Source organism: Gorilla gorilla, chromosome 9, assembly GCF_029281585.2.
Source record: "Gorilla gorilla gorilla isolate KB3781 chromosome 9, NHGRI_mGorGor1-v2.1_pri, whole genome shotgun sequence".
NCBI lineage: Eukaryota > Metazoa > Chordata > Mammalia > Primates > Hominidae > Gorilla > Gorilla gorilla.
Genome location: NC_073233.2, coordinates 97,546,700 through 97,572,769, shown reverse-complemented (window position 1 = coordinate 97,572,769; position 26,070 = coordinate 97,546,700). Strand labels below are relative to the sequence as shown.

Sequence of the window (26,070 nt, the reverse complement as noted above, 5' to 3'; positions counted from 1 at the left end):
TATCTGCTCATCACATATTCTTGAGACTTCTCTTTACATATTACTAGACAATATTTCATTGTTCCAATGCTGTAACAACCAATAATTCTTTATATTAACTTTCCCTATTCACATTACTGTATGTTTTCTCTGTCTTGATGGACCCTGAATCCTACCCTCACGTGAATGAATGCTCTATATCAGCAAAATATGGCAAACTACATCCACAGTGATAATATATTTGAACCCTTAAAAGTCAATGAAAAAAATCAAGTCCCTGAAAATTACACATGGTATGATTGTCTTTATAAAAAGTTCAAAAATACATAATGCCAAAACATGTAAAGGATACAGCCATGTGTGATAAAATTATAAATAATGACAGAGGAAAGATAAATAAACATAAAATTAAAGAAAATGCAAAAGCGTAACTGTCATTAGTACATGGGGCATCCAAAGATATTAGAAATGTTATTTTCTTCATATGGCTATTAGGTTCACAAATGTTCATTTAATTACTATACATATATGTTATACTATAGCCTTTTATATAAATAAAAAGTAATTAATTATTTCTTATGCTATAGAGTGATAACATTTACTAAAAGTGTCATTTGATCCATTTCCCAAATAGTGTGCTGAGATAGTGATCCTCTCAGCCCAGGGTGGCCAGGCAGGCTGTGAGGCCTCTGGCTTGGGATAATCTTGTGCATATTCCCCAGTGTGCTCTCTGACATACTGATGTTTTCTTCTGTGTGAAGTGGCATGAATAGATTAGACTTGATTCCCTGATAATGCCAGATGAGAGTTTTACTATATTAGGCCATTCTCCTTAGATTTAATACTGAGTTAAATGTTTCCACTTCAGAATAACCTCTTATAATTATGAAATTTATTTTTAATCCATAGGGAGAAGATAAACAATATAAACACACACATATATAAACACTCACATAACTATATATAATATTCAACTTTATTTCAAATATACCAATTTTAAAATTTATCAATATACCCATTATTATTCTTTGAGTGACATACCACACAAATTCAATACAGAGTCTCTAAAGAATCCTCTTAGGCTACTTCACTCAAAGTCTCTGCAGCTGCCTGCACTGTGAAGGCTGCAACAGAAATCTGTCTCTTCACATCTCCCCAGGCCTTGGAAGGGTCCACTTTGTTTTCAATATCAAACAGAGCATCATAAATTCCTGGGAATGACTCCCCTGCATACTTGTTGTGGCTGCTTGGAGCATAGATGACATGCCTGTTGATAAAATCGTTTGCTGTTTATTAGGTGTCCAAATGATATACAAGAGAAACACAAGAGCACTCTGCAATTCCTGGATTGCATATTCCTATAACAATTTGAACAAGCCACTTGTCAACTGAACTTCCAAGTTCAATCATCTCTGAAGACTATTATATGAAATCTATAGTAATTAATTATATTTTATTTCAAACAAATAAATTAAAGTGGTTCAGTACTGCAAAACTAACAATGATGATAGTAACCACAGCAATCATTCTTGGTATTTAGTGTTTACTTACAATTTTTCTGATGTTTAGAAATAAACTCTACACAGTTGATATTAGTATTTCACAGAGGAGGAAACTGAGGTCTGAAAGATAAAGTAACTAAATGATTTGTCTCAAGGCACGTGACAAGTAACTGCTGGTTTTTTAGTATATCATGCTACCCCCTACATTACAGTACAATTATGATCGTTACAGTCTTGTGATCAGTAAACCCTCTATTGTATTTTTTTTTGTCTTTTTTTAAAAAGTCACACTACCATGTTAGAATACTTAATATAGAGTTTGAAGAATCATCAAAAACAATTTCGTAATGTTCCACGTGACCAAGGCAGAAAATGTTTTATAGAATGGGCTAAGACAGTTCATGTAATAGCCCACAGAAGAGAAAGACAAACTCCAAAGTAAAGATGTAAATAAGGCCAGAAGCAGTAGCTCATGCCTGTAATCCCATATATTAGGGAGGCCAAAGTGGGAGGATTGCTTGAGGCCAGGAGTTCTAGACGAGCCTGGGCAACATAGGGACACCCTGTCGCTACAAACGAAAATACAAATATTAGCTGGGCATGGTGGCATGTGACTGTAGTCCTAGCTTCTTGGGAGGCTGCCACAGGAAGATTGGTTGAGCCCAAAAGTCTGAGGCTGCAGTAAGCTACAATTGCACAACTGAACTCCAGCCTGGGAGACAGAATGGGACCCTATCTCTTAGAAAAAAAAAAGGGGGTGGGGGATGGATGAAAATATGCCGCCATTGGTGATCTGATCGAGTCAACCTGTTTGGAAGATGTTCTTACTCCCAAGCCCAACCCTTTGATAATCCCTAGAAAGAAAGTTAGGGCCGTTTCTGGCTGTCCAATGATCTGTCACATTCTGCAATATTTAGAAGATCAACCTGGGGACAGTCAATGTTTGGCAGAAAAAAATCCAACTGTCAGGATTTAGGAGGAAATGAAATATCTAAATATCAACATTAGGGAAAAGAATAAATAAATATATATTTATTATATATATTATATAGAGAGATGTTTGGGTTGTGTGTATACATAAGTAAAAATATATTTAAGATAGAAAAGGAGCTAAAATTATACACACAAGAATATAACAATGATTTTATATTTTTCTGATAAAATTGGGGAGATTTTTATTTTATGTCGTGGCTTTCTGGATCTTCTATATTTTCTAAAATAAATTTATATTCTTTTATAATCAGAACAAAGATACTCAAAATAAAGATATGCAAAAATCATATTACATTATCTGAAGAAACAATACAACTATCACTTACTACACATATTTTGAAATTTTCTATTTGCTTGCAAGAAGTCAACTTCAATATTTTTTCCACAGTGAAAAAAATAAAAATAATTAGCAGAAAAAGTGATATTACAGAAAGGAGTCATATTTTCTTTTCTTACCTATAAAAAGGTCTGTCTGGTAACCCTAATGGATCAATAAATGCTCTTTCCAGAAACATGAGTTGATCATTCATCATTCTTAACAATATTGGGCTGAGAAAGAAAATGAATACAATTATAACTTCATGAAAATGTTTCTACCCAGAAAATAAAAATTTCAGAAAAAAACTGAATTTAGTTATCTCCGGGGATTGGTTCCAGGACCACCCTCTACACCAAAATTTGTGCATACTCAAGTCCTGCAAGGAGGACACATGTATATGAAAAGTCGGCCCTCCTCCTCTGTGGAATTTTTTTTTATTATTATACTTTAAGTTTGAGGGTACATGTGCACAACGTGCAGGTTTGTTACACATGTATACATGTGCCATGTTGGTGTGCTGCACCCGTTATCTCACTCATAGGTGGGAACTGAACAATGAGAACACTTGGACACAGGGTGGGGAACATCACACACCAGGGCCTGTTGTGGGGTGGGGTGATAGCATTAGGAGATATACCTAATGTAAATGACGAGTCCTCTGTGGAATTAACAGGGTGAAAATGAACAAACTACCAAACAAATTAAATTGATCTCTCGGTATAATGATCCAGATTTAAGTCTAAAAGTTACTGAAAATTATATCATTTCAGGCGATTTTCAGAATGGTTTAAGTACAGCATTCTTGGAGCCTGATATGACTTTCTGGATTAACTTGGTCTGCCTCAGTGAGGAAATGCAGCTGTGTATGTGGAATCTGAAGCCACATCTGATCTCCCTTGGGTTAGCTGCCCCCAGTATAACTCTTACCACATGCTTAATCCCCCTTTCACATCTTAGTCTTCATATTGTTAAGACAATGAGATAGGCAATTATATAAAATGGAAAATGTTTATGGAACACATGGCTAGCAGTCCAAATGGAATGTAACAGTTTTTTTTAAGTTTCTATAATTCTCTTACTTTATATTTTTCATTAGTTTCTCATTAGCTACATCTGAGGTTCTCAGATTCAAGCTTGTAGAGTGAGCATCATTCTGTGATAAAAGTTCTAATATATCAAAGCTAAAAGAAAGATGATTGTTGAGATTTTTTCCACATAAATGAATTTACTCACTTAAAATACTTTTGTTCTAGATTTATGTCCATCCTACTTTTAGATATTTTTAATGAAATCATTTTATGTATGCAATGCTAATATTTTCAAATGTAAGCTTGAAAATAAAAGATTTAATTTGGCAAAATAAAAAGTTTTCCATATTGAAAAATAACAAGAATAGTCGGCCCTCCATATATGTGGGTTTTAGTCCTTCAATACTGTATTTTATTTTGTTTTCTTAAGAGATGGAGTCTTGCTCTGTTGCCCAGACTGGAGTACAGTGGCTTAATCATAGCTCAGTATAGCCTCAAACACCTGAACTCAAGCAATTCCTTTGCCTCAGCTTCCTGAGTACCTGGGATTACAGTGAATAATACTGAATTTTCCATCTGAGTTTGCTTGCTAATGTGAAATCTATGGATAGAGAGGGCTCACTGTATTAACTGAAAAAAATTCGTATATAAGTGGACCTTTGCAGTTCAAATCACTGTTGTTCAAATGTCAATTGCAAATTTTTTTTTTTTTTTAGTTTTTAGTTTTTTATTTATTATTATTATGCTTTAAGTTTTAGGGTACATGTGCACAATGTGCAGGTTAGTTACATATGTATACATGTGCCATGCTTGTGCGCTGCACCCACTAACTCGTCATCTAGCATTAGGTATATCTCCCAACTCTATCCCTTCCCCCTCCCCCCACCCCACAACAGTCCCCAGAGTGTGATAGTGTGATGTTCCCCTTCCTGTGTCCATGTAATTGTAAATTTTAACATTCTGTAATATGCAAATTAAGAACAATAACATACATAGCTATGACATCTTTAAAATCTTATAAAATACTATACTGCTCAGGCTTATAAAAGCACAGAAACAGTTGTATGTGCAAATGGAAAAAATAATAGTGATTTTTATTTACTTTGGCATAATTAACTGATCAACCCAGATATACAAATATAGGCAAGATTTTCTTCACCTTAGGTATCCTAGCAATCTACTCACTGAAGTAATATCAATATTAAAATAAGATGACTTGCTAATGTTTAGTAAGATGCCTGGCAAATTATAAATATTTACCAAGTGATAACTAACAATATTCCTTTTATTTTTAAAGCTAAACCTATTATGAACACAAGAGATGGTGATTACTTAAGTCTTTCAACAATATTTGGAAACCTCCTATTTATCAAACACTCCCTGCTTTTACAGAACTTACATTCTAAAAGGAGTGTTGGGGTTGTTATTATAATAAGAATGATTCAATATAATTGAAAGTTTATCAGCAAGCTCTGAATACTTCAACAATGAGTTACTGAATTTAATATACCAATTATTTCACAATTTAATTAACTGAGAAAAATCATTACAATAAGAAAGCATGAATCATCTTATTCATTAATTTACCTCTTGCTTTTCATAATTTAGTTTTACTAAAAGTTAGCATTTAGTGATCATTTCCTATATGCCAATTACTGTTCTGAATGTTTATACAAAATGTGATTTTTAATTTTCAGAGCAATTCTGCAAGTTGGGTAGGGTAACGGCCCCATTTTGTAGATGAGATAACAAAGGATCATGAGTTAAATAACTTGCCTAAATTCACACTAGGAAGTTTTAGAGTGAAATAGGAGATTGATATTGTTCTTTCAACTGCATCTTGCCGACAAAAGGAAAATAGGAACAACTTAAACTCCCATAATTTGGATTTGACCTATTTTTAACATTTATGTACTTGGCATCATGAATTCAGATTCTGTGATATTATAAAGGTAAATGAAACACAGAATACCTGTTAGCAACTCCGATAAACAGTTGAGACAATCGAATGAAGGATAATTTCAATAAGATGCTATGGGTTTTGGAATCAAATTCACAAAGCATTGCTACAAGTACAAAAACTCATGTGGCTACACACACACACACACACACACACACACACACACACACGCACTTCTCTTTCTCTGTATCCTGTGTTAATGTCTTATGTTCTTTGATGGGGCAAGAAGTGATACAAGAAAAGCAGGATAAAGTCATGTCTCTTCCTTAGATTTCAAAGTTTTGGTTGAGAAATTCAACATTCAGTTTAATTTACTTAGTCAGAATTTACTATTATTATGTGCAAAACACTGCTCAGGTGTTTCAGAATTTGTAAATATCATATAGGGAACAGAGTGGATCTTTACTATCACTTAGAGAAAATAAAAGAAATATAGAAATACTGAAGGAAGGGGAAGCTGAGTGTGCTAAACAATAAGTGTCCTAAACAAACCACAATTCAAACCATGAGGCATTTTGTCAGAGGGAGAAAACATTTTTTCTTTTAAATACAAAAAGAAAACCAGTTTTATAGAATACATGGTGTTTGGGATCTCCTTAAAATGTATTTCTTATTGTTGACTTTTTTACCCACATATAAAAATTATAAAGCATTGAAAAGAATAGGAAAACAATTCTTCCAATATTCCCTGAGGATAGCACAATTATTATAATAATTCATTAATTCCCTTTAAGTTTTTCCTGTATTTGTTAAATAAAAATTAATCAAATTATATTTACAATTTTACAACCTTCTTGCTTACTACATATTTTATTCTAAGTATCTTCTATTATGTTGTATTTCTAATAATCCATTGTAAGGATTATAAAATGTTCAAATTGGTGAATATCAAATTTTTTAGTAATTTCTCTTCTCTTAGGCATTAGGTTATTTTGAATTACTTGCTATTATAATTTTATACTTCAAATCTTTCTCCAGGAAGCCTTTCTTTTCCAAAATTGAGACTTTTTCCTAAGAAGTAATCCAAGAAATGCAAATACTATGTCAAAGCACAGGACTCTGTGACAGCTCTTGAACACATTAGCAATATGTATCTATCTTTTTCAAAAAGGCTAAAATAATTCATAATGCTATCAGAAAAGCATGGAGAGCATATGCTTCAGTGTACCAGCTACAGCAATGGGCACAACCAAGGTTTAAATTGTTATTAATGTGTTATAAAAATAACATCACATTACTTTCATTTGTATTTCTGAATTATGCATTAGTGAACTGCAATATTTTGCTATGTTTCCTTACAGGTGTATCTTTGACAATATTTTTTAAATTATTTGTCTTGTTTCTTACCAATATTTTCAGCTGGTTCTTTTGGACTGTTTAAATTAATTTTCAAAAAATATTTTTATAATGTATATATTACTCTCCATTTTTGCTAGAAAATAAGTTTTCAACTTTCTTAATTTTTCTTGTGAATATTAATTTTCATATTCTGAACCATTTCAAATGGTCTCAAATCTGATTGCATCATTTCCCCATTGCTTCTAAACTTGGCATCTTTCAAGAAATTTCCATTTTTACTAAATAATTCTTTACACCTGTTGTTTATGTTAGCATACAATGTGAAGTGCGATTCTGAATTTACTTTTATAGCAGGTACTAACATAGTTTATATAATATTATGGTTGAGTAATCTTTCCCCATTAATTTTTGCTGTATCGTTTATTACTAATACTTCCTTATAGATCACTGAGCCTATTTCTACATCATCTGCTGTAATCTTTTTATGTGTCCTTACATCAGCTCCTGGGGATTTGATATTTATATCATGATACTATATTTAATACACAGATCTGTGCCTTCAAAATGATACTTTAAAAAAATTACCTTAGTATTCTCACCAAGTATTTATCCTTCCATCTTAAAATTTTGTTCAAATTGTGTTGTACTTGTGTAATCTTACAGAGAATTAATCCTAAATGTTTAACATTTCCAAAATTAATGGCTTCACAATATTTGCTATTCTGGATAAACAGAATTTTGCCAGATGGAAGTGGAAATAAGGAGCTCTACGTGGAGGTAATGACAAAAACAAAAGAGGTAGAAAGAAATCATGCTTTGAAAAATAAATAGTCTGGCTGAGTTATGATGTACAGATACTGAAAAAGCAAGAAATAAAACTGGAAACAGCTGGGGTCACACAGTAGAGGACCTTCAATATTAAGCAGAGTATTTTGTAACTGATCAAATGGCAGGAGGGAGGGACTGACATTTCTGAGCAGCACAATTGCCACTCAGAATGTCGAAAGTAGGTCTTTTGAGATAGGGCAGCCCTACATAGGATGTGCTAGAGTGGAAAGACAGAAAACAGCAGGAAACGACACTTGTATACCTATGTAACAAACCTGCACGTTCTGCCCATGTATCCAGCAACTTAAAGTAAAACAAATTTAAAAAAAAGAAAACAGCAAGAAATTCCCAAAGCTAGTTCAGCAACAGTGATGTTAGTTTACTTTTAAATATATATATATATATATACACACACACACACATATACACATATGCACATATATGTAGAACATACTTGCTTTTGTCAAAGTCCTGGAGTCTCTCACTGAACCTGGAAGCAATTTCGGTAAAATTCTTTACTGCAGAAAAAAGTGAATCTGAAATAGAAATTGGGATCATCAAATGCTTAAAGAACATAATTTCTAATGGCACTGCTCTATAGTTCAAGAAAAGGAACAATATAGAAGCCATCATCTTTTGTGTTTTACAAGGTATTTATATTTTTATATTATAAGACGTGAGCATCCATAAAATGGAAAATACATTTATAGACATAAACAGAATATTGGATCACTTGAAATAACAATAAATAATAAATGACCTAAGACAGCCCATTATATTTAGGAGATTAATAGAACGATACAGATGAGGAATTTGAAAAAGGAAGGGTAACATACCAAATGATACACTGTATGTCTTCATTTCCTGTGGATGTTTCATAGAAATATTGTAGATTTTGTCAGCATACTTTCTTAAAACTACAGCGTAATCTCGACAATCAAAAGGGAGCACTATGGAATTGGCTAGCTCAAACACCATCCCTCCTCGAACCTGGGCCACAGTGAGGTGATATTTAAACATCGGATCATAAAACTTTTCCACCAACTCATATGTTTCATAGACACTGTGATACAGTGGATAGCCGCTGAATTTGTTTGTTTCCTACAGAAAAAATAACAAGACATATCTCTTATAGGATAGCTTACAAAAAAATGATTAGCACCATATTTACTATTAGCATTAGTAAGATTGGTCAGTGATGGATCAAGGAAAGTACTTAAGCATCTCAATAAGCTACATCCTAAATGGCTAATATTATGATATATAAACACACTCCAGGCTTGTATCAATTAAAATATGTGTATATGATATAACAAATATTATTTAAAAATTATTTGAAAGGGACCAAACTGGCTTGCCTCTAAGAATGCAGAAGATTGCATTCTTAGATTCATGTTTTAAGAATCTGAAAAAAAAAGACAAGACAATCTTGCATTTGGATAAAAATAAGAAGACGAATTGTTAAAGGCAAGTACATAAGTATTACACAATATTATATAGGAGAAGACACTAAATTGTTTAATCACTAAAATTCCATGGGTAAATGATTGTCTGACAAGCAGTGTGCTGAAGGCTGGAGAGTCTGAGTGGTGAGGGGTGCAGTAGTGGATCCAAAATCTCACAAAGGAGAGAGAAGGGAGGCCCAGACAGGTGTCAGAAAAACCAAAAGTATAGGTAGAAGGAAGGACTTTTCAAACTGTGAATTGCTGGTTTATCACTTTTGATCATCTTAAGATGCTTATTTTTTATTATTAATATAAAAGGACATTTTATGTACTGACGTGTTGAAGAGACTGGGATTCTGGAATTACCCTGACAGGGTTTGAATCTAGGCTTCAGGACTTACTACCAAAAACTTTAGGTGGTCATTTGACTTTTCTTTGTTGTAATTTTTTCATAGTAAAATGTAGACAATATTAATATTTATCCTCACTATCACCTCCTACATAACTCTGCCTAACTTCCTACCTCACAGACAGGAGATTGAAGATTTTCTGTCTGGGAAGAATAGCCCATGAGGAAAGGCTTACAGAAACCTAATGTCAACTCTAAATCACCAAATGTCTTTTCTGTATTTGGAGTTGAGCTCGATCTCTTATTATTGCAATATTCTTATTGGAATAGTTTTGAATGAACTCTTCCTTACCATTTTTATAACTGTGAGAATGATTTTTCTTTATAACATAAAATTTAAAATTGAAGAAGTATCAGGATTAAAATATTATAAATATGGATGTATCATAAAAGTTGACAAAGGTTTCATCTGATGAACAGAAATCAGGGGTGGTATGAATATGAAATGGAAATAAGAAACAACTGTTTTTAATTATAAACCAGTGTTCTTATAAAACTACTTGACATTTTATAAACTATGTATCCAATTTACTTTGAAGAAAATGAAAACCATATATATATATATAATCAACAACAAAAGAAAGGGAATCATGACTTTTACATGTACACAGTGTATTATACTGATATGATTTGACTCTGTGTCCCCACCCAAATCTCACCTTGAATTATGATAATCCCCACGTGTCATGGGAGAGACCTTGTGGGAGGTAATTGAATCACGGGGGACGAGTTTTCCTGCACTGCTCTCGTGATAGTGAATAAGTCTCATGCGAGCTGATGGTTTTATAAAGGGAAGTTCCCCTGCATATGCTCTCTTGCCTGCTGCCGTGTAAGATGTAGCTTTGCTCCTCATTCACATTCAGCCATGATCGTGAGGCCTCCCCAGCCATATGAAACTGTGAGTCAATTAAACATATTTCCGTTGTAAATGACCCAGTCTCGTGTATGTCTTTATTAGGAGCAGGAAAACAGACTAATAGATATACCATTTTTCATTTGTTTAATGACTTGTTATTTGTTTAATAATTGGAGATACAGTAAGAGATGGAAATCCAAATACACTCATTAATTTTGAATGATAATGGGGAGATATTGACTAATTTTGAATAAGGAGGAGGGTGAAATCAAAGACAATTCCTACATTTCCAACTTAAATGACTGAGTGAATTCAGTGCCACCAAATGAAACAGAAAATATGTTTAAAGGAGTACACAGAAGTTCACATTTGCAGACATGAGTATTGATACCAACTGACACCTGAATTTAGGGTTGGAATATCAGATACAGGAGTTATCCTATGTAGTAGTGATACTGTCAACCATTGAGACTTCTCCCTCTGCTTTCAAATTTCTCTATTCCTCTAATGCTTGAGTCACTTTTTGGAGTCAGAAATATTTGTTTAGTTAAAACATATTCATAAATAATCTTGGATAATTTGAGATTCACTTACCCAATTTTTAGTATACCGTGCTCTGCCTGAAGCAATTCCAAGTCGTTGAAAGAACACCTCAAAATCATTTCCAGATCCCAATTTGCTTATCCTTTTAGAGATAAAACAACAGAATTATTTCAAAGTAATTTGTTCATTAAGCACAGATTACATGACCATTAAACTAAAACCCATTCTTACTATTATAAAGGTAATTTTAAACATACAGCTTTAGACATGCAGCAAAAACATGAAAAGAATATTAATTTTGATCACAAAATATCTCCTTCTATGAGACTATTTCGTGTAGGAATGACTGTTTTATGTCACATTTTGTTAAAGGTTTCTGAAGTTGGAAAACATTTTCCTTAAGATTATTTCATTCCATTTATCATCTTTATTTGTTGCACATAATAGAGTGAAAAGCAAATATTTTTCAGATAATTTGGACATAAATTTTGCCCTTAATAATATAAATAGTGCTGTTGACATCGATAAACTCAGAGCACTGAGATATTTATTCTTCTGCCCTTGCTTGTGAAGATACAACCAATGTTGAAATGATGCTTGCATTTTTATTGCAATAAGCAAAATATTTGTTAACTATATGATATTCAGAAAAAGGATAATTACAAGGTGATGAGGTGGCAGAAAAATGAGGAAAATTACTTTTCACCATTATCTCTATCATGGGTTGAGTATCCCTAATCCAAAAATCCAAAATCTGTATCAAAACATCTCATGCACCCCAAAAATAAATACACCTACTACGTACTCGCAAAAATTAAAGATTAGAACATTTTTAAAAATGCTGCAAAATCCAAAAGTTTTTAAGCACCTATATGACATTGAAAGGAAATGCTAACTGAGGCATTTCAGATTATGAATTTTCAGATTAGGGATGTTCAACCAGTAAGTATAATGCAAATATTCCAAAATCTTTAAAAAATCCAAAGTCCAAAACACTTCTCATCCCACACATTTCATATAAGAAATGACCAATCTTTATAATCTGTTGAAATGTTCCATATGTATATACTACATATTCTAAAGAGAAATCACATTTTGATATCCTGCAGATTTAACTACAAAACACACAGTAATATTTTATTTGTGAACCAAAGTAATGCTTTTCCTTTATCAGATTTTAGACCATTTTGAAACTTAATTTTTCACTTAATGATTGAAAGAAAATATACTTTTTATTTTCAAAACAATCCCACACTGAATTCAGTGGAAACTTCATTCATTTGTTTACCTGGGCATGCCACTGAACTCTGGGGAAGGACTTTTCTTAGTCCAACTTTCATAAAGAGATTTGCCTTCAAAGCCTTCATCAGGGCTTTTCAGCTACACAAATTAAAAGAAAAAAAGAGAATACTTACAAATCAGATATATTAAAAACTAGATGTCCATTAACCAGAAGTGAGTAACTAAGCCACAATTCAGCAAAAACAAGGGATGCTATCCATACATTAGCAGTCATCAAGAATTATAAGTTTCTGACAAGTGGGAAAATACTCATGTGATTATATACAGGTGAACTATATTATAAAAATAAATGCATGAAGTGCATAGCATAAACAGGCTACACCAAATTCATACCAAGCCATCGTCTTTAGATGAATGGCATAGAGTATGATCTTTTTGTCTATTTTTCTGAATTAAAAGATAATACAATCAAAACTATTTCTCATCTCACAAAAAAGAAAATAAAAAGAAGCAAGCTGGTTAAGGGGAAGGATTCAATTTAATATTGTTTCTTGCCAGTAGGGTTGCCAAAGTCATTCAATAATATACAATAAACCGCAATGTCTGTTCTTGTACCAGTATCATGCTGTTTTGGTTACTGTAGCCTCATAGTATAGTTTGATGTCTCCAGCTTTGTACTTTTTGCTTAGGATTGCCTTGGTTATATGGGCTCTTTTATGGATCCATATGAATTTTAAAATAGATTTTTCAAATTCTGTGAAGAATGCCAATAATAGTTTAATAGGAATAGCACTGAATCTATAAATTACTTTGGGCAATATGGCCATTTTAATGATATTGATTCTTCCTATCCATGAGCATGGAATGTTTTTCCATTTGAATATGTCATCTCTGATTTCTTAGAGCAGTGGTTTGTAGTTCTCCTTGTAGAGATCTTTCACCTCCTGAGTTAGCTGTATTCATAGGTATTTTATTCATTTTGTGGTAATTGTGAATGAGTGTTAATTTGTGACTTGGCTCTTGGCTTGTCTGTTGTTGGTGTATAGGAATTCTAGCAATTTTTGCACATTGATTTTGTATCCTGAGACTGATAAAGTTGCTTATCAGCTTAAGGAGCTTTTGGGCTTTGACAATGGAATTTCCTAGATATAGAATCATGTCATCTGCAAACAGGGGTAGTTTGACCTCCTCTCTTTTTATCTGAATGAGCTTTATTTTTTTGTCTTGCCTGATTACCCTGGCCAGCACTTCCAATACTATGTTGAATAGGAGTGATTAGAGAATAATCCTTATTTTGTGTCGGTTTTGAAAAGGACTGCTTGTAGCTTTGGCCCATTCAGTATGATGTTGGCTGTGGGTTTGTCATATATGGCTCTTATTATTTTGAGGTTTGCTCCTTCAATACCTAGTTTATTGATAGTTTTTAACATGAAGAGATATTCAATGTTATTGAAAGCTTTTTTCTGCATTTATTGAGATAATCATGTGGTTTTTGTTTCTAGTTCTGCCTATGTGATTAACTGCATTTATTGATTTGCATATGTTGAATCAACCTTGCATCCCTGGGATGAAGCCTACTTGATTGTGGTGGATAAGCTTTCTAATGTGCTGCTGGATTCTGTTTGCCAGTATTTTATTGAGGATTTTTGCATCATTGTTCATCATAGATACTGGCCTGAATTTTTGTTGCTGTTGTATCTCTGCCAAGTTTTGGTATCGGGATGATGCTGGACTCATAGAATTAGTTAGGGAGGAGTCTCTCCTCCTAATTATTTGGAAATAGTTTCAATAGAAATAGTACCAGCCCTTCTTTGTACCTCTGGTAGAATTAAGCTGTGAATCCATTTGGTCCTCGGCTTTTTTTGGTTGGTAAGCTATTTATTACTGCCTCAGTTTCAGAACTCATGATTGGCCTGTTCAGGGATTCAATTTCTTTCTGGTTCAGCCTTTGGAAGGTGTATGTTTCCAGGAATTTATCCTTTTTTTTCTTTTTCCTTTTTTTTTTTTTCTGTTTTTGTTTTGTTTTTTGATGAAGTCTTGCACTGTGGCCTGGGCTAGAGTGCAATTGTGTGATCTCTGCTCACTGCAACCTCATTCACGCAATTCTCCTGCTTCAGCCTCCCGAGTAGCTGGGATTACAGGCACCTGCCACCACACCCAGCTAATTTCCATTTCTTCTAGATTCTTTAGTTTATGTGCATAGAGGTGTTTATAATGTTCTCTGATGTTTGTATTTCTGTGGGGTCAGTGGGAATATTCCCCCTTATCATTTCTGACAGTGTTTATTTGAATCTTATCACTTTTCTTCTTTATTAGTCTAGCTAGCACTCTATTTTTTATTTTTTATTTTTTTCAAAAAATCAGCTCCTGGATTCGTTAATATTTTGAAGGGTTTTTCATGTCTCCAACACCTTCAGTTCAGCTGTAGTCTTGGTTATTTCGTGTCTTCCGCTAGCTTTGGGGTTTGTTTACTTTTGTTCTCTAGTATATTTAGTTTTGACAGTAGGTTGTTAACTTGAGATCTTTCTAACTTTTTTTTTTTTTTTTTTTGAGACGGAGTCTCTCTCTGTTGTCCAGGATGGAGTGCAGTGACGTGATCTCAGCTCACTGCAACCTCCACCTCCCGGGTTCAAGCGATTCTCCTGCCTCAGCCTCCCGAGTAGCTGGGACTACAGGCACCCGCCATCACATCTGGCTAATTTTTTGTAATTTTAGTAGAGACGGGGTTTCACTGTGTTTGCCAGGATGGTCTCAATCTCCTGACCTTGTGATCTGCCCTCCTCGGCCTCCCAAAGTGCTGGGATTACAGGTGTGAGCCACCACACCTGGCCAGATATTTCTAACTTTTAATGTGGGCATTTAGTGCTATAAATTTCCCTTTTAATTCTGCCTTAGCTGTGTCCCAGACATTCTGGTGTGTCCTATCTTTGTTCTCATTAGTTTCAAAGAACTTCTTGATTCCTGCTTTTATCTCATTATATACCCACAAGTCATTCAGGAGCAGGTTATTCAATTTCCATGGAATTGAATAGTTTTGAGTAAATTTCTTTCTCTTGATTTTGAATTTGCACAGCAGTACAAGAGATGTTTTTAATTTCATTTCTTTTGCTTTTGCTCAGGAGTGTTTTACTTCCAATTATGTGATCAATTTTAGAGTAAGTGCCATGAGCTGATGACAAGAATGTCTATTCTGTTGTTTCTGGGTGGAGAATTTTGTAGATATCTATCAGGTCCATTTGATCCAGTACTCAGTTTAGGCCATTAATATCTTTGTTATTTTATGTCTTGAAAATTAATTAATATTTTCAATAGGCTGTTAAAGTCTACCACTATTATTGTATGGGAGTCTAAGTCTCTTTGAAGGTCTCTAAGAACTTGCCTTATGAATCTGGGTGCTCCTGTGTTATGTGCATATATATTTAGGACAGTAAGCTCTTCTTGTTGAATTGAATCCTTTAGCGTTATGTGATGCCCTTCTTTGTCTTTTTTTTATCTTTGTTGGTTTAAAGTCTGTTTTGTCAGAAACTAGAATTGCAACTCCTGCATTTTTCTGTTTTCTATTTGCTTGGTAGACTTTCCTTCATCTATTTATTTTGACTTATGTGTGTCATTGCATATGAGAAGGGTCTCTTGAAGACAGGATACCAATAGGTCCTGGTTCTTTATCCAGCTTGCCACTCTATGTATTTTAATTGGTGTATTTAGCCCATTTACATATAAGATTAGAATTGAAATGTGTGGATTTGATCCTGTCATCATGATGTTAGCTGGTTATTCTGCAGACTTATGTGATTGCTTTATAGTATCACTGGTCTGTGTACTTCAGTGTGTTTTTGTTGTGGCTGGTGACAGTCTTTCCTGTCCATATTTAGTACTTCTGTCAATAACTCTTGTTAAGACAGGTCTGGTGGTAACAAATTCCCTCAGCATTTGCTTGTCTTGAAAGAATCTTATTTCTCCTTCACGTATAAAGCTCAATGTGGTCAGATATGAAATTCTGGATTGGAATTTCTTTTTTCTAAGAATGTTGAACATTGGCCCCCAATATCTTCTGGCTTGCAGGGTTTCAGCTGAGAGGTCCACTGTTAGGCTGATGGGCTTCCCTTTGTAGGTAACCTGGCCTTTCCCTCTAGCTGCCTTTAACATTTTTTCTCTCATTTTGTCCTTGGAGAATCTGATGAGTATGTGTCTTGGGGATGATCTTCTCAAGTAGTATCTTACTGAGGTTCTCTGCATTTCCTGAATTTGAATGTTGGCCTATCTAGCTATGTTGGGAAAGTTCTCATGGATTATATCCTGGAATATGTTTTCCAAGCTGGTTCCATTCTTCCCATCTCTTTCAAGTACACCAATCACTCATAGATTCAGTCTCTTTACATAATCACATATTTCTTGGAGGTTTTGTTTGTTCCTTTTTCTCTATTCTTGTCTGCCTGTATTATTTCAGAAAGACAGTCTTCAAGCTCTAAGATTCTTTCCTTCACTTGGTCTATACTGCTATTAATACTTGTGATTGCATTGTGAAGTTGCTGTAGTATTTTTCAGCTCTATTCTTCTCCAAACTGGCTTATTTTACTGTCAGTTCCTGCAATGTTTTAACATGATTTTTAGCTTCCTAGAATTGGGTTACAACACGCTCCTTTAGTTCAGTAAACTTTGTCCCTATCCATATTGTGAATTCTACTTCTGTCATTTCAGGCATCTCAGCCTCAACCCGGTTCTGAACCCTTGCTGGAGAAGTGATGCAGTCATTTGGAGGAAAGAGGGCACTGTGGCATTTTGAGTTTTCAGTGTTCTTGTACTGATCCTTTCTCATCTTTGTGGGCTTATCTGCCTTCAATCTTTGAGGTTGGTGACCTTTGACTGGAGCTTGTTCTTTTCTTTTCTTTTTTTTTTTAAACAGTCTAGCCACTTTTCTGCAGGGCTGCTGTGTTGTGCTGGGGGGTCGACTCAAATCACTAGTTGCCTCAGATTTTACAGTACCTGGAGGAATCATCGGTGATGGCTGTGAAACAGTAAAGAATGCAGCCTGCTTCTTACTGTGGGACCTCCATCCAAGGGAGTTATAGACATGTTGCCAGCCTGAACAGACCTGTAGGAGGTGGCTGGAGACCCCACTGGGAGGTCTTACCCAGACAGGAGGAAAAGGATCAGGGACCCAGTTTAAAAAGTAGTCTGGCCACGTTTTTGTAGAGCAACTGTGCTGTGGTGAGGGTCCACTTCAGCCCTTGGTTGTCTTGGACACTCTGAAGTCTGAAACCTGGGATGGCTAAGTCACCCAAACAGCAAAGATGGTGGTTTGCCCCTCCTCTTGGCAGCTCCATCCCAGGGTGTCCTAAAACCTCTGTTAGCCAGAGAACACCAGTGGGGGTAGCCAGAAACCCTAGTTGGGAGGCTCCACCCATTGATGAGGAACGCAGTTGGGGATCTGCTTTATAAGGAAGTCTGGCCACGTTTTTGTGGGGCCACTGTGCTGTGCTGGGGTACTGCTTCCACCCACCCCCCACCAGTCATCTTGGGCTCTCCAAAGCCTAAAGGTGGGAATGGCTAAACCACTCAAACAGCAAAGATGGCAGCCCACCCCTCCACCCCCACCTCCCTGCCCCCCACCACCACCCAAGAGCTCTTTCCCAGATAGGCACAACACTGCTACCAGTGGCTGGCTGGAAATCCAAGCCAGTGGGTCTTATCCTGTGAGGTGCTGTGGAAGTGGGGCCTGCAGACCATCACTGCTCAGGCCCTTGAATTCGGCCTCTTTTTTATGGGTATGTATGGGGGTCTAACCTCCTGCTTTGCTGGAGTTGCAGTTACTTTTGCCAGGAAGCCTGGAAAGCTGGAGTACCTACTAAAGCTCCTGTGTCTCCATGCATGCCTGAGTAGCTGTTCTGCTTAGACTCCATGCAGCTGTGTATCAGACTGAAGGCCCTGGTGGAGTGGGTTCACGAGGGTATCTGCTGACCTAAGGGTTGCAAAGATCCATGGAAAAAGCATGGTTTCCTGGGGTCGCACATTCGCTCATCATTTTCCTGGGTGGGGGAGGTTCCCTTGACTGTGTCATTCCCAGGTGGGCTGGCGTCCTGCCTTGCTTTTCTCCATTCTCCTTGGGTTGGGTTGTTTCCTTGATTAGTCCCAGTGTGAGTACCTTTTCATTTCAGTTGAAGGTGCTGTATTTACTTGCCCCTTCAATTTCTCTTTGTGAGAGCCACACACCATAGTTGCTTCTAGTCAGTCATCTTGGTCACTCCTCCATTCCATTCTTTTGCAACCAAAGCTTAATGGCATTTAAATTTTATTTATAATCCCTATCTGAAAAAATGTAATTGTGATCTCATCTAGCCTCTGTCCCTGGAAGCCAGCACCTGGTATTCTTATGAATATTCTTTCTCAATCAATTAGAACATTTAATGATTCCTGTGTTCTGAATTAATTGGTATCACTATACTGAAGAGTATAAACAAGTTTTTTAATTAAGGAGTTGAGCCATAGGACCAAGTCTTGGTTCGGCTACCGTACAAGTTGTGTGTGACTTTGGTGGCCAATGTTCTTTGAGCTCGGTTTCACTGTTTTAAGAATGGAGATGGTAGACATGATGCTACTAATGGGCTACCTCACAGTGGTGTGGTGAGAAATGAGGCAATCTGTGTAAACAGTTTACTAGATGTGATGGTCTGTGAAGATGTGATGTCATATATGTTATATGAAAAGAAGACAAGAAGTTATAAAACAACACCAATGTTTAACATGATAATACCTCAAGAAAACATCATTCGTAGAACTTGGGTTTTCTTAAATTATATGTAATTATATACCTCTTTTGTTAGGTTGTATACCAAGCTGTGCATCAGTGGTGTACAATCAACTCTCAGAGTGTAGTTTCCTGAAAAATAAGAAAAGAATAGATTTTAAAATTTAATTTCTTTCTGTTATTATTTTCTTCAAAGACCACAGCTAAATTCCTGCCAGAATGATTGTTTTAAAACCTGATTTCAACGGTAACTCTCCAATGGCTTCCCAACTAACTCTGTAAAGTCCATCATCCTCACCATGGCCCACAGTGCCATATATGAAACCCCAGGTCACCTCTCAAAATCTGCATTTTACATTCTGCCCAAGAATACTCCCTCAGCATCTTTGCATACACTGTTCTTCCAGCCTGGAACAGTATTCTGCATTATATCTGCATGACTTACTCCTCCTCCTCTGGTCTAATATCATGTTTTTCTGAGAGATTTCCCCTGATCACCCTACCTAAAATAGCACTCTTGTACCCCCTAATTTTAGCCACTCTCTCTTTTAACCTTGGCTCCTATTTCTCCATATTACTCATCTATTTAACATAAAACATATTAAGTACTTGTCTTTTTATTATTGGCCCTCCCACTAGACGATAAGTCCCCTGGGATAAGGTGCACTCTCTTGTTTGCTGCCATACCCCAGTGCTTAGAACAATCCTAGAATTTGGCATTTAACCAGTCAATATTTGTTGTGACAATTAATTTGTGAACCAGGTGCTCTTCTTAGAGTTTCAGTCCCCATTCCTCAGGAGGGGGTTCGTGGTTGTGACAATCAAGTGAAGCACCCAGGAGAGGTGTTCTTGGGAAGCCAAGACAGCACAGGGAGGGGCTGCTGACTCAGGAGGAGTTTTGGGGGAGGGAAGTCAAGACAACTTCACAAACTTGGAGAAGGGACTCTTGAACTGGGTTTTCTAGAACCAGGACACAGTTGGGGGGAAAAATGGCATTTGCAGCTAAAGGCATAGCCTGTGTGAATGCCCAGAAATGTAAAAGCAAATGAAACACTCAGAGGATGGCAACTAGCTTTTATCCCAAAGCCTCAGATCCATGTTTGAGAACAGCAAAAGTTGAGGCTTTTAAAATAGTGACACCACAACAGAATTGTTTATGGAACTTAAAGATTTGATTTTAGATTCTAAAATTTATCTGGAAGAATAAATATGTACAAACAGCCAATGTAATTTTTAAAGCAGAAGTGCTTATAAGAGTGGAAATTGGGGAGGGGAGTAGTTTGGCAGCATTTATTACAATTTAATTGCCCACATCCTAAGACCAAATAAATATACTTGTAGCTCTCTGCCCTCTCCTCACATTATACCAAAAAAGCATGCAAATAAAATAATATTAACCACAACAAACTGAAGCAATCTGTCCAGCAGCTAGAACATTGATACAGAATTTGTCCTATTGAATACAGTGTAGATTTTTGTTGTCTGATGGTAGTGTTTGTTTTTTAAGTGAAACAGAGATATGTGCTGATATAGAAAGTTTTTCATAATGTGTTGCTGAATGAAAAAGGCAAGTTGTAGAACCATTTAGCTGTAATATGATATCAAATACCTGTATAAGGTGGTGAGAGACAATAGAGTGTAGTGGTTAGAAGGGTAAAGTTGGAACAGACCAGTCTGATTTGAGTCTAAGCTCAACCCTTCACTAGCTGTGTGGCCTTGGGAAAGTTACTTAACCTCTCTGAGTGTCAGTTTCTTCTTTTATACAAAAGATAATAAAAATATTTACCTACTTATCTCAGAGGGTTATTGTGAGTACTGAATAATTTTTTTACGGGTAAAGCACCTGAGATAGCACCCACTACGCTCTTGGTGCTTTGTGAAGCTAAATTCTATATATTAATGCCAACATGATGGAAACACCCAAAACTGAGGACTGTAATACCTTTGGAGAGAGGACTAAGTTTGAGAGTAGTTTGCGTTGGGGAGTTTTGCTTTATTTGTAAATTTTACATTTTAACATTAGAAATTTCGGAATCTGTGATTATTTGTATTATTTGAGAAAGAAACGTTAATACAATGTAAAAATATAAAACAAGTGAGATGAATGGTGTCCCAATCATATAGTACCTCCTGTCCTTTGTTCTCGATTTTGAAAATTATAGAGACACAATGAAGCAATTTCAAGACAGGGATGACATAAGTAGCAAAGCTTAATGAGTTTTTAAAATACATTAAAATATCAAATCTTAAAAAACTATGGCCAAGTATGGTGCCACACACCTGTTTTCCCAGCTACCTGGGAGGCTGACGGGGGAGGATCAGTTGAGCTCAGGAGTTTGAAACTATCCTGGACAATACTACAAGATCTCATTTCAAAACAACAATAACAACAACAACAACAACAACAAAAAAACAGAAAAACACTATCAATAAAGAGAACGTTATTCTACATTTCAAGAAAATATATTTGGAGTATTTATTTTGGGTGGGCATATAATATATATATTTCACCTTATTATGTGTTTTAAGTAGGTGTAATGATACTAATCAAAGTTAACTTTTTTTGACATTTACTCTGTGCAAGGCACAGGTCTGGGAGATTTGCAAATGTAACTTTTTTTGCTCTTACAGGAGCCTTTGAGATAGGGGCTCTTAGAAGTTATATTTAGAAGTGAGAAAACTGAGGCACAGAAAGTAAGTAGCTTGGGTCACACAAATAGGAAGTTGCAGGGCCAGGAATGAATCCAGGCATCTGACGCCAAAGGTCAAGCTCTTAGCCACTATCCTAAGAGAAGGAGAAAAGAATAACCAAATGCACTGTGTAAACTAACTTTCAGAACAGTGTAGCTCAGAGGCATTGACAAAGAAGAAAAGGAAAGTTGGGAGCTGTGGATCAGACCCGTAATCCTAGCATTTTGGGAGAACAATGTGGATAGACAGCTTGACCCCAGGAGTTTGAGACCAACCTGGGTAATATGGTCAAACGTCATCTCCACTAAAAATACAAAAATTAGCTGTACGTCTAGCGTTTGCCTGTAGTCCCAGCTACCAAGGAGGCTGAGGTTGGAGGATCAGTTGAGCCTGGGAAATCAAGACTAGTGAGCCATGATCGCTCCACGCACTCCAACCTGGGCTGCGGAGTGAGACCCTGACTCAAAACAAACAAGCAGACAAACAATAAAACAAAAGAAGAACAGAAACAGAAAAAGCAAACAAACAAAAAACAGAAAAAGAACAGAAACAAAAAAACACACAAAAAAAAAACAGAAACAGAAAAAGAAAATGCCAACGTGACTCCATCAAGGTCTCATGTTCCGAGTGTTGACGTGGCAAATTTACTAATACACTAAAGAAAATATTCTAAAAAATTCCCCCTTCATTCATTTAGTCCGTTTTTTTTTGCAACCATACCACAAATATTTATTTAATAAGACATTAGGAATCTAGGAGTGAATAAGCAAGATGCTGTCTGTTCCTTGTTAAAGAATAGTCTATTACTTGTAAAACAAATAATTACTTAATAATGACAGTGATGAGTGCCATGAAGACATGTCTTCCCTGAAAAAGTAACATTTCAAAGGAGGGTCTAAGGATAAGGATTAAACATATAAAGAGGTGTTGAAGAGCAATCTGAGTGTAGAGAAAAGGAGTGCAATGGCTGGGATGTTGCATATGGTCAAGATATAGATATATTAGTGGAGCTGGATTGTAGTGACAATGGACTCTTTCATTTTCATGAAAATCAATCTGAGATTTCCTTTAGTTTGGTCCTTTGCTTATTAAACGTGTTTCCATTCTTCAAAGTCAGCCTCAAATGCCTATCCCCTTTCTCAAGCCTTTCCTGAAGTTTCTATTATTCTTTCCTCTGAACTCCCAGAGTGGTTTTATCCTACCCTTTCTAAAGCACCTGCATACATTATAATTCAAGATTGATTTAGTATATTATCTATACTGAGTGTGCCACCACGCCCGGCTAATTTTTGCATTTGTAATAGCTATGGGGTTTCACCATGTTGGCCAGGCTGGTTTCGAAATCCTGACCTGAAGTGATCCACCTGCTTCAGCCTCCCAAAGTGCTGCGATTACAGGCGTGAGCCACCGCACCCCACAAATGATACTTTTTTTCTACACCATTCTAAATTATAGAACTCTTTAGGTCCCTGAGTTAATCATTCAACAGATATTTACTAAATTCCTGCTGTATATAAAAAGAAATCTGCCAGATGAAGCTAATCAAAGAATGCTGCTTTTCTGAATTAGTACTCTACACTTCAAAGCAAAAAAAAAAAAAAAAGTAAGAAAGAAAGAAAAGAAAAGAGAAAAGAAAACAAAAGGAAAGGAAAGAAGAAAAGAAAAATCTGCTCACCTAGGGCTCACCCAACTCTCAACTAGGGTTCACACACTGCTTCCTGTCAGAGGTTGCAGTAGATTCCCTAACCACACGTTAATACATAGCCTTCCTTGTTAGTGCATAATTTATTAACTAGACTGCTGCTCCTAGTTTAATCACATCTTTTCTTATGAGACCAACGATATTCACCTTCTATAGACGAGTCAGCATTAATATAAGCCACGCCACGCTCTTGAAGGAGTCTTGAATTCTCCTATAATAAAAAGGAAAACTATAAATATAAAGTTATAACCCACTCCCCCTCCCCCACAAAATGCACATCTACATTTAATGTATGTAGATTTCTAATTGAGCTGACCCATATTAACGACAAATTTGACATAAGAAATTCTCATAAAAGAGCTGCTTTGAAAGAATTTCAATAAACATTACTGGTAGGAAACAACAAGCAAAACTTGTTAAAAGCTAATATTTAAGATGAAATTGTCCATATACTTATGGTAAGTGGAAAAAGAGTTAATTTCTTAACCATACTGTAGTTTATCCTTCAAAAAATTGTCTTAGCAAACATGAATGACCTAAGAGACTTTTCAGTGAAAATCTACCTGTAAACATCTCATTATTTAAGCAGAGAATCTTGTCTGATTCATATGGAATGAAGGTATTTTAAGTGTATGAAATTTCAAGTTAAATTTCATATTACGAAAAATAAGTGAACTTAAATCATCTCCTGACCATGAAGTCAGGCTCTCCTGTACCATCTCCTGGTCAATATTGATAATTGCACACTTTTAGAACAAAGCGTAGCAAAGATTTTTTGAGATATCAGTGTGAATTCTCAGTCTCTAAAATACGTAATTTCCTAAGCATTCTGACTATAAGATAAAAAATGAAAAAAATGCAACTGTAAGTGAAAAAAATAATTTGAAAGACACAAATTACACCGTCAAAATATTAGGTTCTTCCAGATAGTGGCAAAATTCTTTCTTATAAAACTTTGACTAATTCTACAGGAGCACCATTTTTTTTTCAAAGAAAATTAAAGTCCACAGGGTTTCACATAATATCTGGAGTATGAAAGGAGCCAATAAATATTTACAGCATGACTGGAAATTAATGGAATAAACATTGACTTTGCATACATTTACTTTATAGCTAACGTTTCTGTTATATAAAGCCAACAATATATGCAGGTAAAATTACTTTTCAAATGGCTTAGTAAACATTCTGTGGTGGAAATTTCTGCCTTACTTTTAGCATAATTTAACATAGAGCAGGTCATTATGAATTAAGAAAGATAAATGAAAGGTATACCTTACGACCAGGCGTGGTGATGCACGCCTGTATTCCTAGCACTTTGGGAGGCCGAGGCAGGCATATCACTTAAGCTCAGGAGTTTGAAGCCAGCCTGGCCAACACAGCAAAACCCTGTCTCTATTAAACATAAAAAAAATTAGCCAGGTGTGGTGGCACATGCCTGTAATCCCAGCTACTCAGGAGCCTAGAGCAGGAGAATTGCTTGAACCTGGGATGCTGACGCTGCAGTGAGCAGAAATCACGTCACTGTACTCCAGCCTGGGCAACAGAGCGAGACTCTGTATAGTTAGCTTTAGGAGACATTTTGGAAAGCGTAATAGAATCATGATAGAAATCAAACATAATACAGGAAAATTTGGCTTCATGGTCAGGAAATAGAGACAATTTAACTTCATATTTTTCATAACTTTGAAATAGCTTAATTCCCTTTGAATCAGACAAGATTCTCCATTTAAATGACACGTTTATGGGAAGATATTCACTGAAAAGTCTGTTAGGTCGTTCATGTTTGCTAAGACAATATTTTGAAGAATAAACTACAATATGATTAAGAAAGTAACTCCTTGTTTTGATGTTTGGTTTCTAGCATATCTACTTATTTACGCTCATACTCCCAGGAAATAAAGATAAATTAATTTTGACAATTGACATTAAGTGGCTCTAAAAGGTTCAAACAAAACTTAGTTCTTTAGCAACAGAGATTTTTATTGCTGATTTTTGAACAAGAATATGTTACTTCAGATTTTGGGGAAAAAACTTTGAATACTTTCTCATTATATTCACTTCTTATTTTTACATGCTTGGCAAATAAGTCCTGGCTACTTTATTTTATAAAAATTTATATTATAGCAAATTACCAACTAACCTCTGCCCACTCAGTAGAACCAAGAAGACCAAATTCTTCTGCATCCCAGCTTGCAAACAAAATTGTTCTTCTAGGTCTCCACCCTAAAATGTATGTGTATATATAAATGATAGAAAAAGAATTCATAATATACCCAGGACACTACCAAGCCCAGATTGGGAAAAAAAAAAAAAAAAAAGTCATTGATGGTTTGGGAAGGGCAAATTGTAGTAAAAAATCTTTACTTACGTAACTTTCTTTTGTAAGATTTTAAAGTTGTCAATACAAAATAGCACAATTACATAGAAAAGGGGGGAAATGTGACAGTAAAAATCTTGCAAGATCATGAAACATTCTGATAGATTTATAATGATTCGCTATGCATAGGGAGTCATTGGTGGTCTGCAACT

General features: G+C 35.5%; 1 protein-coding gene across 9 annotated transcripts in view; it reads right to left on the bottom strand.

The window, feature by feature from the left end:
- Positions 1–939: 939 nt before the first annotated feature.
- LOC101149915 (glutamate carboxypeptidase 2) overlaps positions 940–26,070 on the bottom strand; it is a 62,488-nt gene continuing 37,357 nt past the window's right edge. For 4 of the 9 annotated variants that reach the window (XM_031006260.3, XM_055355353.2, XM_031006261.3 and 1 more), the window contains 9 exons: positions 25,682–25,764; positions 23,689–23,752; positions 19,213–19,280; positions 12,450–12,541; positions 11,213–11,303; positions 8,745–9,009; positions 8,363–8,444; positions 2,931–3,023; positions 940–1,246 (listed from right to left, as the gene is read on the bottom strand). In XM_031006260.3, the coding sequence (XP_030862120.2) occupies positions 1,057–1,246; positions 2,931–3,023; positions 8,363–8,444; positions 8,745–9,009; positions 11,213–11,303; positions 12,450–12,541; positions 19,213–19,280; positions 23,689–23,752; positions 25,682–25,764 (1,028 nt within the window). In that variant the 3' untranslated portion in view covers positions 940–1,056. Of the gene's footprint in view, positions 1,247–2,930; positions 3,024–8,362; positions 8,445–8,744; positions 9,010–10,420; positions 10,659–11,212; positions 11,304–12,449; positions 12,542–19,212; positions 19,281–23,688; positions 23,753–25,681; positions 25,765–26,070 lie in introns of those variants that run through there. The other 5 variants (XM_055355354.2, XM_031006262.3, XM_031006263.3 and 2 more) reach the window with 3 other exon arrangements.